The sequence below is a fragment of the Merops nubicus genome, unplaced genomic scaffold (genome assembly GCF_000691845.1).
Source record: "Merops nubicus isolate BGI_N331 unplaced genomic scaffold, ASM69184v1 scaffold22834, whole genome shotgun sequence".
Classification (NCBI taxonomy): Eukaryota; Metazoa; Chordata; class Aves; order Coraciiformes; family Meropidae; genus Merops; species Merops nubicus.
This window is the reverse complement of record NW_008605216.1, coordinates 16937-30800: the sequence shown is the minus strand read 5'-3', so window position 1 is coordinate 30800 and position 13864 is coordinate 16937. Positions and strand designations below refer to the sequence as shown.

The 13864-nt window shown below is 37.8% G+C and overlaps 1 protein-coding gene across 1 annotated transcript; it reads right to left on the bottom strand.

Moving 5' to 3' along the window:
* Window positions 1–1581: 1581 nt before the first annotated feature.
* On the bottom strand, window positions 1582–13227 carry SIM1 (single-minded family bHLH transcription factor 1; the record flags this gene model as incomplete). Its single annotated transcript, XM_008939281.1, has 3 exons — window positions 1582–2312; window positions 5495–5900; window positions 13062–13227. Coding segments are annotated over 3 exons (1303 nt in total), but the record flags the coding sequence as incomplete, so codon positions are not given.
* Between the last annotated feature and the right edge of the window lie 637 nt (window positions 13228–13864).

Here is a 13864-nt window from a genome sequence, read left to right as displayed (position 1 = left end):
GGTATAATAGGGAGAAGTAGTCCTGCTCCCATTGCAGTCAACTTTGAGACTTCATATAAATGCCATACAAAGAACTGCAGGTCTAGCATTTGTGCCTACAAATGCCCTATTTTACTTTGTTTAACATATGATTATTATTTATTCTTTTCCAATCAATTAGTGCCTCTTTGTTCATGACATTATTAAAAATTGCAAAAAGTTTCCCTACCTCTTTTGATGTCTTCTATAACTCTAGGACAGGCCCTGATAATATCATCATTCTTAGTACAATTGAATTTTTTGGAACCCTGATTTCCCTCAGGTTTGTTTTTTTTTTTTTCTGTTTATATGGTTGATTTTGATATCCCTAATATGTCCTGATAGTCATTAAATTTTCTGCTGCAAGCAAGAAAAGAATACATCTCTGTTTCAAAGCCATACCTATTACTTTACTGTATGTCAGACAGAGTAGTTACAAATTTTTTATATTTAATTAATTTACTCCAAAACTTTATCAGAAGTAGGACAAACCACAATAGTTTTTGTCTATTCTTGCCTTTCATATTTTTACACTTCTGCAATTGCTTTTCTATTTTACAGTAAAACTTCTATGATTCTGTTGAGTTCCTTCTATGTTTCAAATTAATTCTTAATTATTTGGCCACTTAGAATTAGTTTTCCTTAATTTATAATTATTACTAAATGTCATACATAGACATGGGGTTAAATGTGTTTATCATGGTCCACTCCTAATTCCAGCCTATTTCTCCTGACAATTTTCTTCCATTTCACTCCACTACTTACCCTGTGCAACTTTTCAAAAATATGAGGACAATCTCCCATCTCTACATGAAGACAACTAAGCCCTATGTATATCTCAAAACTATACTGAGAAGGGCCATCTTTCTTTTCAGTACAGTAGAAATAAATATTTGATCACACTAATCATAAGGATACTGCTCACTTGACTCCTTTCAAATCAAGCATATGTAAATAGTTATGCATGTGAGTACACAAGGAAATAACAATCCGAGGAGCTGTCTCTTCCTTCTCCCCTGTGAGATGTCGTATTCATTAGGCATGGATGCTTTACACCATGGAGCAGCATAACACACTTGGCCATTTGGTAATAAACTTCACCAGAAATGCACCTTTTGATGGGTATTTTGAAGGAACACATTCCACTTTCTGCATGAAAAGAGTGTATAGCAGTTTTGTTGTCTGGGACCTGTGAGGCACATGCAGTTCAGAAGGTCAGCCCTGGGCAGCATTTCAAAACAACCACTTCTTATACAATGTGTATAAATGCTCCGCTAGCCTGCCAAGCACTCCCTGCACAGACCTCTTCCATCCTTCTCACCTTGCATGGCACCAGCTTTGAGTTTAGCTCCATTCACTCTAACACTGCGTGCCCGTGCATTTTATTTTTTAAAAGTAATGTGTGTTAACTAACTTATCCCCCCCAAAACCTTAGGCTATTCTTTCTAGTGCACTGTGGTATATCAAATGCTGGCAATGACAAGGGCATGAAAACATATAGTATCTTCCAATTAGATCTCAAAGGTTATTTTTTAAGGGACAAAACTTCTTAGAAAAGAAGTGTCAGCTTCCGTTTGTTATTATAACAGACGTTCCCTTGTGTCCTTGTGCTGGATCTTGTTGCATCCTTAAATGAGAAGTCACATCAAAGTGTGATCCATTGCAGCCTAGTGAATAGTTTCTAATCGTTTCAGTGTCATAGAGATGCTCCAGTGCATATCCAGTTAATGTGTAAGCATGCTTATCAAAGTACTGCCTGTGGGAGCTGTAATAGTTTGGAGATGCCGCTGAGTGGTCCCCTGGGGTTTGGTGAGGGGATATGTCCGAATGCAGGTAGTCTTTAGCTAGTACCAAACTAGATTTTGATATTCGGTCAGAACTGGGGCTGCTTATCCTAGACAGTGTTGTGGGGCTGTTGTCATAGTCATTTTCTTGTGGGCTCATAATCTTCCCATCTCGTTGCTGGATATGTTCACAGGGAGGAGTGTTGGCAACTGTAGGGACACGGCAGACATCCCCTGGCAACTGCTGCTGTGGGTAGTTTGCAAAACAGATAGCATGCTTCTTCCCGGTGCCATTCATGGAGGCCAGTGGATCAGGGGTCGTTTTCCGCAGCTGTAACCTGTTTTCTTCCTCTTTAATCATTTGCTGGGTGGCTCTTATTAGAGTTTCAATTTTGCTGGGCTCATGTGGACTGCTCTGATATTGTTCAGTACGGTATCGGTCACCTGATTCACTGGCAGAGCCAGGATCAGGTGAGCTTACAACACTGTCCTCATCCCAGTGTCCCCTCCCTAAGAAAGAAAGAGGACAAGCATTGAGGTTGAAAGAGGCAAGCAATCTTGAAGAACAAGTACTCTGAACCAGTACAGACAGAAAACCAAGACAGAGGCAAGAAATGCATAACAAAGTCACAAAAAATTACCATGGTAGACCCTTTGCTTTTCAGTGATAAACTCTAGTTTCCAGTGTCTGGACATGGAACAAGAAGCACAGCTAAAAATACACAAAGAGGTCTAAGCACCTCAACACAGACATCCAGTGCTAACAGAGACACTCTAGAGTAATCAAGCTTTGCCCAGCAACTATGACACCAACTCTGCAAGAACTCTGTCTTCTGGAGCAGCTAGAGGCCAGGCAGGGTATCCTAGGACATACCAAAGTGCCCTCAATACTGACATTCAGGCCCCTGACTCCTCACTACCTCTTTGCATCAACAAAGTCTGAGTGAATTAGGACCACGTTGAAAACAAAAATCTTAAGGAATTACAAATGTACATCACTCCAACATGTCTTCTTAGGCCTTTCCAGGAGCTAAAACAGATGGTATTGTGGAATAGTTTGTGGCCCTGTAGTGATTTTATGCACAACAATAAGTTGCACAACAATAGGTTGCACAACAATAAAGAAACACCAGCAACGAAGCTGTTCTTCTTTAGAAGCATAAGAACCCACAGCTGCTAGACAGGGTTACTGTGAGAATGCGATGTCATGACCCAAAGCATGAATATTTGCTGTGTATAACTTTTAAAATGGGAAAATATAACTATATTTTCACCTTCAGAAAATAAGGCCCATAGATACATCAGAGAAGGTGTTCAGCTCACATCTAGCTGAAAGGACAGAATCAGACTTGTCAATCCCCACTAGGAAAAAAGTGAGTGACCCCCAAACCTGAGCAGTCAACTAAGGCCACACTATAACAAAGGGCTTAGAAAAGGATTTGCCGAGACATGTGCCTGTGGGAGGGCATGTGTTGGACTTGCAGAAATTACTTAATGATGCCTTTGCCTCAGCACATACAAAGTCCTCTTTGGGGATGAGGCCCATTGGGTTGGTTGAGAAGACTCCTCAAAGGAAAACCATTTTCAGACCAGCACAAGTATTTCCCACTGATCTCTGTTGAGTCACGGATCTGTTTGGGTGGCAGACCACTACCAATGTATTGCAGAGTTCATGACAAAAATCAGTGATGGGCGTTTATAATAAATATAACCTACGATGTGACAGTGGAAATATTGCACTGGGGAGCACCTCACAAGAATAAATTTATCCTTGACATCCTTTTAAGATCTGCACCCAAAATGCCAGGGCCTGGAAGTAGAAGGGAGCTCCAGTGACCAGAGCACACTGTATGTCCAGTAGTCCATGACACACTGGGGAACTGGTCAGCCGTGGCTCTAAATCATGTGCTCAGTTTGTCTCACTTCACAGACCACATCTGCAGTGACCCAGACTTCCTGAGTGTGACCAGAAATGCATGGGCTCATATAAAATATCTGGGGCCTGTCATACTGGTCAGCTAATTGTCATTATTGTAAAGTGACTCCAAGCCAAAGCTACCAGAAAAGACACTAAAAGAACAGGAAAAAAGAAAATATTTTCTGCCCAGAGAAACTTCTCTGACAGTAATGTTCACATAGCATTGTCAAAAAGAGTTTCATTTGTGAAAGGCCAAGGTGTGAAACTGCCTAGAGCTAAACAAAAATGGCACATTTGCAAGGGCAGCTGAGTTGTTTCTCTCCTCAAATAAGACCAACATGTCAGGTTTACCCCAAAAACTACATGCAGACTGGAAGCCTATGAGACTTGATACAATAAAGAAAATAACTGCAACACCTGGAACATCAGCAAAATCAAGAAACAAACTCAAATCAAATTATATTATTCATTTGCATTCATTATCCTTGATAAGGGTATGTAATAAATACATAACAATTTTTATTTTTACCTTTGTATGATGTTTCTACATTATTATCTTTCTGTGCTCAGCAAGAATTATCATGTATAAAATTTGCCAGCAAAATTATACTTTGCTCCATTATCCCATTTGAGCAAGAAAAAGCTAGAAAGACATAAGCATGACAGAAATACAGAGCAGACATAAGGAAGAAGGTGTGTTCTCACAGGAAAAGTGAAGAACAGTCACCACCAGCAAAATTTCAGGCTCCTTTTCTTTCCTCATCTTCCCTCTGACTGTATTTCCTAGAACTTGCTATTTAATAATTTTTCTCATCTTAGTGCCTGAAATTGGTATAAAATAGTCTAGTCTTTTTTAATTTCCAAAACCTCACTCTGCAAGTCAATGGAATGATACTAATGTAATTAGTTTTTATTAATTATTTAAATAAAATCTTTTTTTTTTGACAGGTTATTTTAGTAGAAAAGCTATTTTTTTTTTTTTTATGCTGCATATGTTTTATACAATCTTGAACTCTGACTTTTGGGTAAGTTGCAGTCTTTCAACTCTCAGCCTGCCCTTTAAACCCAAGAAAGTTCGTAGTTTTCCAAACCCAAGATCAGCCTTTCACTGTGATTTTTCTATTAGTCTCGGCCTCTGAAGATGAACTAGTGCACTGAGTTTGCAACCTGCCAGACAGGCTTGGTGCTGAAAGAATGGAGAGACTCAGATTGGCTCAAAATTATAGCTGGGGATCAATGTCTGAAACAAAAAGCAAGTGTTAATTCAAATTGCCAATTTTAAATAAAAATAAACAGCAGCTCTTACAGAATCTAGTAATAACCACTGCAGAGGAAAAGGTTATTTGGCGAACAATTTCTCTAAAGAATTTAAAGACTTTTTAATATCTAACTTGGATTTAGCTCTAATTTTTTGCTAAATATATTCCATCCAAAGTACTTTGATCTTAAGTCAAATAAATAACACATTTCTACTTGGAGTATAATTTTGTTTATATTTTTAAGATCATTCTTAAAATTTCACCAGTCAGATATTTCCATCTTAACTTCACAGATTTAAAAATATACAACAAAATTATATTTTGCTGCATATAAGACAGGCTGTCAAATTAAACTTGCATTTTAAGTATTCCTCATCTCCATAGATGCAGTGTCTGAGACAATGGCACACATCAAGATTCTTTCTCGTTTTCTGTCTCTCACATGAGCAGCTGTATGTTTATGTCATGTTTTAACTGAGACGGTGCCACTTGGGCAAATCCTTGTTATCTCTTACCATGAATCCTGTGCACTGACGTTATGTGGGGCATACTGTTTTCATAAGCTTCTCTGCTCTCGGGGGACGACTTAGTGAGAGGCAATGCTGAACGAGAACCCCACCAGCTCTCCCTTCCTGGCTGCGGTGTGCCAAGGAAGTATCGTCCAGCTTCACATCTGCCTCCTTCACAGGCCTGGGTATGGAAATGTCTGTCATCAGCCAGCCTGGAGTGGTCAAGTGCAAAACCATAGCAGAGCGCGCTGCGGTCTGAGTACTGTCTGTAGGCACAGGAGACATCGTGGTGCTGGGAGTTCGGCCTGTCCGTGGGCTCCAGGAGCTGGGGAGAAGCCGTGTCGGTCAGGGGGCTCCCACCCCACTGGCTCTCGTGGTCAGACTCAGATCTCTCGGTGTGAAATCCAGAGTACTGCAAAACAGGAGAAGCAGCGGGGAAATTACTACACTTGGGTGAAATCTGCAAGTAACTGCACTGAGGAGACAGAGCATGTATGTGAGTGTATGTTTTCTGCACCTTCTGACTGGACTCCTAGTTCTTTCCTGTACAACACTGTAATGAGCTCACATATGACAGGACAGAGCTCATGAAAGTCTAAAACATCCCATGCTGACCATTAATAACCAGCTCCTTTATGATGTGTAATATCAGGCTCAGCAACATCAGTGTTGCAATTCAGAATTTTTTTAGCATGTTCATGTTTTTCTTACTGTTTGGAAAGCTAGTGCTTATGCTCAGCAATGCTGCTGCAACACTACTCAGCAAAACACCTTCAAAAGAAACTACAATAATACCATCCCTGCAGCATTCTCATACATCAAATTGAAACTGAACATATTTCAAGCTCTTTTTCTAAGGGATCCTTCTCTTTTCATCTTTTTTTTAAAATATTTTTTTCTTACTGGGAGTGAACTTTGATCTGCTTTCCTCTCACTAGTAGGGAAAAGAAAGCCTCCCATAGATCCTAGAACTACCAACACTACTACAGAGTAAACTCCAGAGTGATGGCAGCTAGAAAGCTAAAAATCACAGCTCTCTTGCAATGTGGGAACAAGAAAAATCCAGAAACTTTTTGCCAGGAAAGACAACTGCTAGCCAGAGCAGAGTGGGTATCTGGCACTCTCACTGAAGCAGAGGCTTCTTGACACAGAAGCAGCAACTTGTAGATACTTGAAAAAGCAGAAAGCAGAACAGGAGCATAGGCATTTGTTTAGAGAGAAGTAAGGATTAAGCTGAATGTCACAGATGTCTAGATATTTATAATGAATGTTTCAAACTTTTAGATATTGGGTGGGGGAAGAAGGAGAGAATTCTTATTAAACCTCCTAGGATTTAGCTATCTCATTTTTAAATCTTTTTATTTATTGGAACTGTCAAACTTCATGGAACATCTTTAAATCAATTTCACCCATGATTACAGATCAGGATGAGACCAAAGCTGTACATGCTCACTTCTTCATTACTGCACACTCATGTCACAAATCAAGGTATTACAACATGAAGCCTTGGAATTCTCCCACTCCACTCACCTTCCAGATGCCCATTCTGCCTTTTCTTTTAATAGGCATTAGGTCTCTCTCCTGAACACATGATCTTACCTTCCTTTTAATTTGATTGAGTTGCTATGAAACTCCTCATTATCAGCCAGGATCAAGGTTTTATGCACTTGGCAATCGAAAGTCCTGACCAGATGTTTGACTTAAAGAAACTTAAACCATCTGTGCAACATCAGTAGTGGTTTTGGCATTTAATTGGGTATTTCTTCAGTATTAAAGTTTATATTTGTGAATACCGTCTGTTAACATGATAGGTTATTTCAAAGTAAGAAAGAAGTGGTCATGGCTTTGAGGAGCTCAATCATATTTTGTTATTAGTTATCAGAAGAATACCCATAGGCAAAAGACCTACCAGTAGATATGAAGGATACCACCATATTCATCACAAGGTTTTAGAGATGAAAGGATAAACTTGATTTTGCATGGAGGTAAGATAACTATATGGAGGTAAGGAGTTACAAGGCCAGAAGAGTTCTTTTAAATGCCAGTAACTCAGCATACATTAAGTATGAACTTTATTCAGCCGTCACAATGTTACGTGACCAATTGGAATGTCTAACTCATCTGTTATCCTTTCAGATCTAATGTCTTCAAACTGCTTAGTCACAAAGATATCTTCATAAATACCAAGTGAATTATTGCAAACTTTATATACATATATATACACGCAAGTTTCCAACTAAACACTTAGAAATTATTAATGATATTTTTATTATTAAATTCTAGCTAAAATAGTCACAAAAGGAAAACTACTTTTGTATTTGCTTTTCATTATATAATTGTTTTTAACACTCTTTTTGGATTTTACTTTTATAGACTAGAGTTTTTTAATTTAAAAAATTAATCTGAAATATAAGATAATATAAGCATAAATGTAAGTATAAAAAAGTTAGTTTATTTTTGTATTAGAAAGAAAACTCGTGGTATGTATTTCTTTCATGAGGAGGACAAGGAAAATAAATTTATAATAATACAATGAAATTTTGGTTTTGGACAATTCATGATGGGAATAAATGCCAGAAAATCTTTCAAACTGAAAATTTTTAATTTCTTTTAGTCCTAATAGATATTCTTCTATTAGTTGTGTTTCTAAGGACACCTCATGGCACAACATAGCTTATTTTGAAGAGCTTTTTTTACCTGAAAACTTGCTCAATTTTTTATTTTTTTAATCTTGAACCTGACCACAAAGGATATAATTGCACAGGCCTTTGTGCACCTCCCTTAAAAAGGGGAAAACACTTCAAAGGGTACATGTTCAGTACATCAGAAATGCACCATGTAAAGTCATCTAACCATACAGTCAAGACCAATACTTCATGCATATTTTTTGCACTTGAGGTAAATTATCATTATTTGAGATCTGACCTGTAGAAGTTGCTAGACCATGGACAGAATTAAATTAAGACAATTAATTGCTTGTGGACCACATAGTCTACCAAGGTTTGATATGACTGCTTACTCTTAAGGTAGAACAAAAGCAGACATAGGGTAAAAATATGTCTAATTCCCTTTAAAGCTAATTATATATATTTTTTTTTGGCATCATCAGGCTGTCTCTACCACTGCCTCTTCTGGTAATCTGATGTTGACAGGTGGAGACTCCAAATATGGGCATGTGTGACATGTTAACAGGGGGAGAAATGAAAGGATGATCAAAGATACTGCTTTACTGAAATGTGAGTGGAAACACTATCTCTCAAGTCAGAATTAGGCTCCCATATGTCAAGTGATGAAAGACCATAAAAAAATGAATCTGATTTAATGAACATTGTGTCCAATTGAAATTAGTGGGAAAAAAAAGTATCTTGTTTTCACTCTGGGGCCTGTCTCTACAGAAAAGTTTTCATTTCTGCTAATTTTTGCCTTTTGACTTCTATCAGGCAGAATGTATTATTTTGGGGTTTTTGACAAAATTTAACCAGCAAACAGAAGTTAAATATGATAAAAGAACTTCAGACAGGTAAAATCCCCCCAGGTGGTTTCTGAATTGTCTTCTGGCATAAACAACAGTAAATAAATCAAATGGGTTCTGGAAACTGAATTGCCACCCCCAGATATTAGAAATATCTTCCAGAGTGCTAATCCAGTGTACCATCCCAGTGAGAGCACACCAGTGGGATTAGCACTGACACAGAGAGGGGCTATAAGCCATCACTAATACTATTTTCATTTCAAGAAAAACTTTAGGAGGACCGAAGAGGCAAGGAAATAGGAAAATATAAATTTCATGTCTAAGAAAAGCATACTTTATGGGAGTCCACGGAAGTGTTTTAGGCCAGCATACAATTTAATATTTCTCAGGCTATTTTCTTTTGCCTGGCCTTCCATCCCTACAGGTGTGTCACTGGCCTGAGCACTCATCCTGTCATACACAGCAACATTAACCTGCTTCACACACCATGCCAGATGTTCAAACAATAGATGTTATAGATACCTAATTTTCTGGCAGCCTACTCAGTTTTTTATCATTATAAACATTAAATACATAGTGTAACCCTCTCAGAGTCCTCTTTTCCATGAAAAACTTTCACTGCACCAGCATTAGCAGCTTTCCTCTTGATTTGTGTCTTAACCATGAGAAAAAACATCACAGATGCAGGCTGCATTGTACTAAGAACATATGCATGCTTTTAAATCACTTTTATCTTACTTTTTACTAATGTAATCCTGAAATGTAAAATATGTTCTTTTTGCATTGACTATTATAGGCAGAACAGATGGTGAAAGGCTTAGATTAAAGTAATACAGCATGTCCATTAAAATAACCCCCACTGCTGGTGACTCTTCACCAGATCAGGAGTTATGTTTACTATAAAAAGAGGATTTTGCTTTGCTTTTGAATACACTGGAAGTTGCCAAAGCTTCAGGCTACAGGAAGAAATAAAAAAAAAAAAAAGGCTGACTGGAATTCAGCCTGATTCTATTACCTTTACTCCATTGAATGATATGCCCAAATAGAGGTAGATTGAAGAATTAATCCCGATTATCTGTTTAAAGGAGCTATAAAATCAATTTACATCTAAAATCAGGTACATTATAATAAACCTACTAGAGGAGGCTCACTCTTACAAAAATTCATCCATGCTGTAACACACCCCAAGGCTTCCATTCAACAGCTCTTGGATACATCTTTGTATATGTGAGCTTCTTTTATATATATAAAAAATCTTTATCCAAGAACTAACATGAGATATGAAGCATCAAATGTTTATCCAGATCTGACCATAAAACATTTCCATAGAGGGAGACAACAGACAATTTTAAATATTTTCTTTAAGTGATCATCATTAATGAGAGACTAAACTCCAAAGCAGTTGTTCAGATGATCACAATTAGAAGTTTTTTCCAATCTTGTTGCTATTTCCTGTGTACACAATAACTGAGGTCCAGGGCTAGCTTTTGGGAGCCCCTCACAATGATTATTGTTATGGGGGAAGACTACACGCATCTTTTAACCAAGTCACTATTTCCTTTTTCTGCAAATCTCTACCAAGTCCTCATCTCTCCCGGTGTTTTTTTTGCCTTCTCTTTCTGCTTTCCACTTCTCTGGTAGGACAGGACTAGAAGAGCACTGTTCAAAGTGCCTAGGCAAATTCTACAGCTGTGTCATGAATTTTGGGTTCCTCTCCTCTCTACTTGCCCTTCCCCTGCCTGTGGCTGGTTTCAGAGAACCCACTAGCCCACTGTACTAGCATTGGTGTTAATCAGATGCTGACCAATGTCTCCAATTGAAGGCATGAGGTTTTGCTTAGAGTCAACAAATGCCATATTACACTATGTCTGCTTTTACATGATATGAGGGAAAAAACATTAGCTCTGTCTTAGGTGGCCAAAATGTCCACTTTTTGCCCTAGTAGTAAACATTCATTCATCTGAAATTTATTGCCATGGTTTTCATAGAGTTCACGTCTCATGTAGCTATCCCAGGGGCACACAGCTGGCAAAGAAGAGGAGTCTCAGTCATCACCCAATAAATGTTATGATTCCCTTTTCTCCTCAAGACTGAAGTAAAGTAATGGTAAGGGTGGGGGGAAGTATGTCCATTTAAAATCTCCTAGGTGCTTTTAACTTTAAGAAATACTTCGTCCACTACAATTATTTTACTAATAAACTTCCTGTTTCCTTCCCCTGCCAAAACCCAGACTCCTGTGTAAGCCAAACCCATGACCTCCCTTTCCAGCCATGACTTTTGAATCACACTCTAGTTCTCTGCAACTAACACGTGGGCTGGAGACTCAGGGACACAGGCCATACCACCTGCTGCATTTTCTTCATAAGAGCTTTTCTTAGTCTTTCAACAGTTTGTTCAGTAGTGGAGAAGGATGAGAGGGAGGCAAAGCCAAGCTGCCAGCACTGCTTGTGGTGATGTGCTACAATGAATGGTATGACCATTTTTCAAGATATCGGCCAATAGCACAGCTGCTTTTTTTTGAATGATGAAAACTGCAACTTTACTACCAGGCAGCTGGTAATCAGGATGAGAAATAAAACTGGAGACTAAACATCCTAAGCTTTCAGACAACAGTCCCTGATAAAGTAACGGTCTCAACTCTGGACAGTCAGTTCAGGATTTTTTCTGGTGACAGAGTATAAGGAGGTACTGATGATAGTCAAACTTTTGGAAATTTAATAGATGTGGGAAGATAACAGGTCTTCAATTGTAATTGTCCTGCTAGCAAATGAGGGCTTCTGAAAGGACTATAAGGGGAGATAAAGGGGAATTTCAGTAAATCAAAATCAATCATGTTAAAAATGTAATTTAGAATTAACTGTAGATATCTTTTCCAATACTATAAAACAGGCTTTTTACAATTCTTTAATGTAGTGCATTCAAGAGAAAGACCCTTCTTTAGAAACCAGAGAAATGCATGTGAACAAATGATTAATCAACAAGAGCCATAACAATATCTGGAAAAATCAGATTCTTAAAATTAAGTCTGAGTTCATATCTAGGTGCTCAGTTAAATATTCTCTGTGCCAAAAGCAGATATCATTTAACTGAAATTCTTATCTTTGATACTTTTGGAAAGAAAAGAAGGTGATATAGACACTTGGGCTCACATCGTACACTTAGAGGTCAGTTTAGAAAACATTGTGCATCCCAAGAAACTGTAGACATCAAGGTCATTATCAGTTAAATATTGACCTGGACTCTTTAAAAGTTCTTCAGTGTTACATCACAAGTGCATATATTTATATCCACTGAGTGGTGGCATAAGTATAGTAAGACTTGCATCATTCTTCAGTAAGCATAGTGGTTATTTTCATGAACAGAACTATTTGAGCTAAAGAGTTGACAATGTAAACATGCAAGTGCCATGGCATTATTTGCAGAAATCAGTTGCATAAATGTATTAGATAAGTTTCAAGTCAGAGACCAAATCAAGTCTCGTCCATTCTCCAAGTGGGGATATGTTCCTTTCACAATAGGCTTGAAAATGAAATCTGGGAAATTAAAGTCTACTGACATCAACGGTCACTTCCTAGAACTTTCTCCATTTCAAAGCTTTGTACATAGAAAAGCTTTCTTGTTCCAACTCAGCAAGTTAGCTTGTTGCTTCGCCTCCTCAAAACTCAACTCCTCCTGACTAAGGTTTCAGTATTAAACTGCCATTGAACATCTGGCAGCTTGCTAGATGCGTTGGAATCGTAAATAAGTAAGAAAAAGCAGGCTTTCTCAGATGGCAAAGCTCACAATCCTCTCAAACCAAGTATTTCAAAACCAACATTTTCACTGGTCCTCTGTCCGCTCCTCATTAACTCTGAGCCCTGCTCTGTTATTGTTGTTGATGATTTATTATGCATGCTGAAGCATAAATGTTTCCAGCTTTTTAGAAGCAGTTTAAAGAAACATATTCCTGTCTCAAGATATGATATCCTGTAACTTATAAACTTATATCCTTTATTCCCTTTGAGTAACATGTTATCTGGCCCATTCTAATTATTTGGGTAAAATAGCAGTCAAAATCAAGATAATAAAAAAGATGAAATTTTGTTTTTCAAAGACAACTACCTGTGGGTATGGTGATGTCCTTGATTTTGACTTTGTGCTCGAGAGGCGAGATTTGCTTCCCTTTCTATTATCCGTTATAGTCGGAGTTGAATTTGCGTATGAGAATGCCGGCTTGGTAGCAGTGACCTGATCCAGGGAGAGCTGTAGTCCTTTATATTCTGTATCCCTATAGAAAAGGCAAAAGCAAAAAACAAACTCACTTCATATCTTAGCAGGAAACATTTCTTCCTTTTCAGTGAGGGGTGGAAAAGAAGGGTATTTGTAAGAAAAAAATGTATAAAACCATCGAGGGCAACCCAGTGTATTCCTCGAATACATTTATGTAGTATAGCTTACTAAACAATAGCACTCTTTTTATATTGAAAATATTACTTTCTGCATCCAACTCCTATCATCCTGATCTACTTTATTCAGTAATAAAAAACAATGGGGTGGAAATTTCTGAGATATTTATTACAGTTCTGCATTGGTCATACAGCTAAAGCAGTAAATAGGATACATTTTCCTCAAAACTTTTAATTGTACAACTACAAACTTACCATATGTGTATATATGTGTGTGTCTGTTCATCCATGTGTGCACACAGCAGCCTACACAGATGCCTAAATAAATTGGTCAAATTAAATTTTTTAATGGAAAATACTTCCTCTTTAAGGTTATATTTTTCATTGCTTACAAGGTTTCAAGCAACTGGTGCAAACATTTAAATTTTTCTTCTTCTATGAGTCTTGTAAGTATTTATTCCTCTGTTTGAAGTTTCTTATACTGAAAGAGTTTATCAATCAGAGAAAACAGCTAAATAA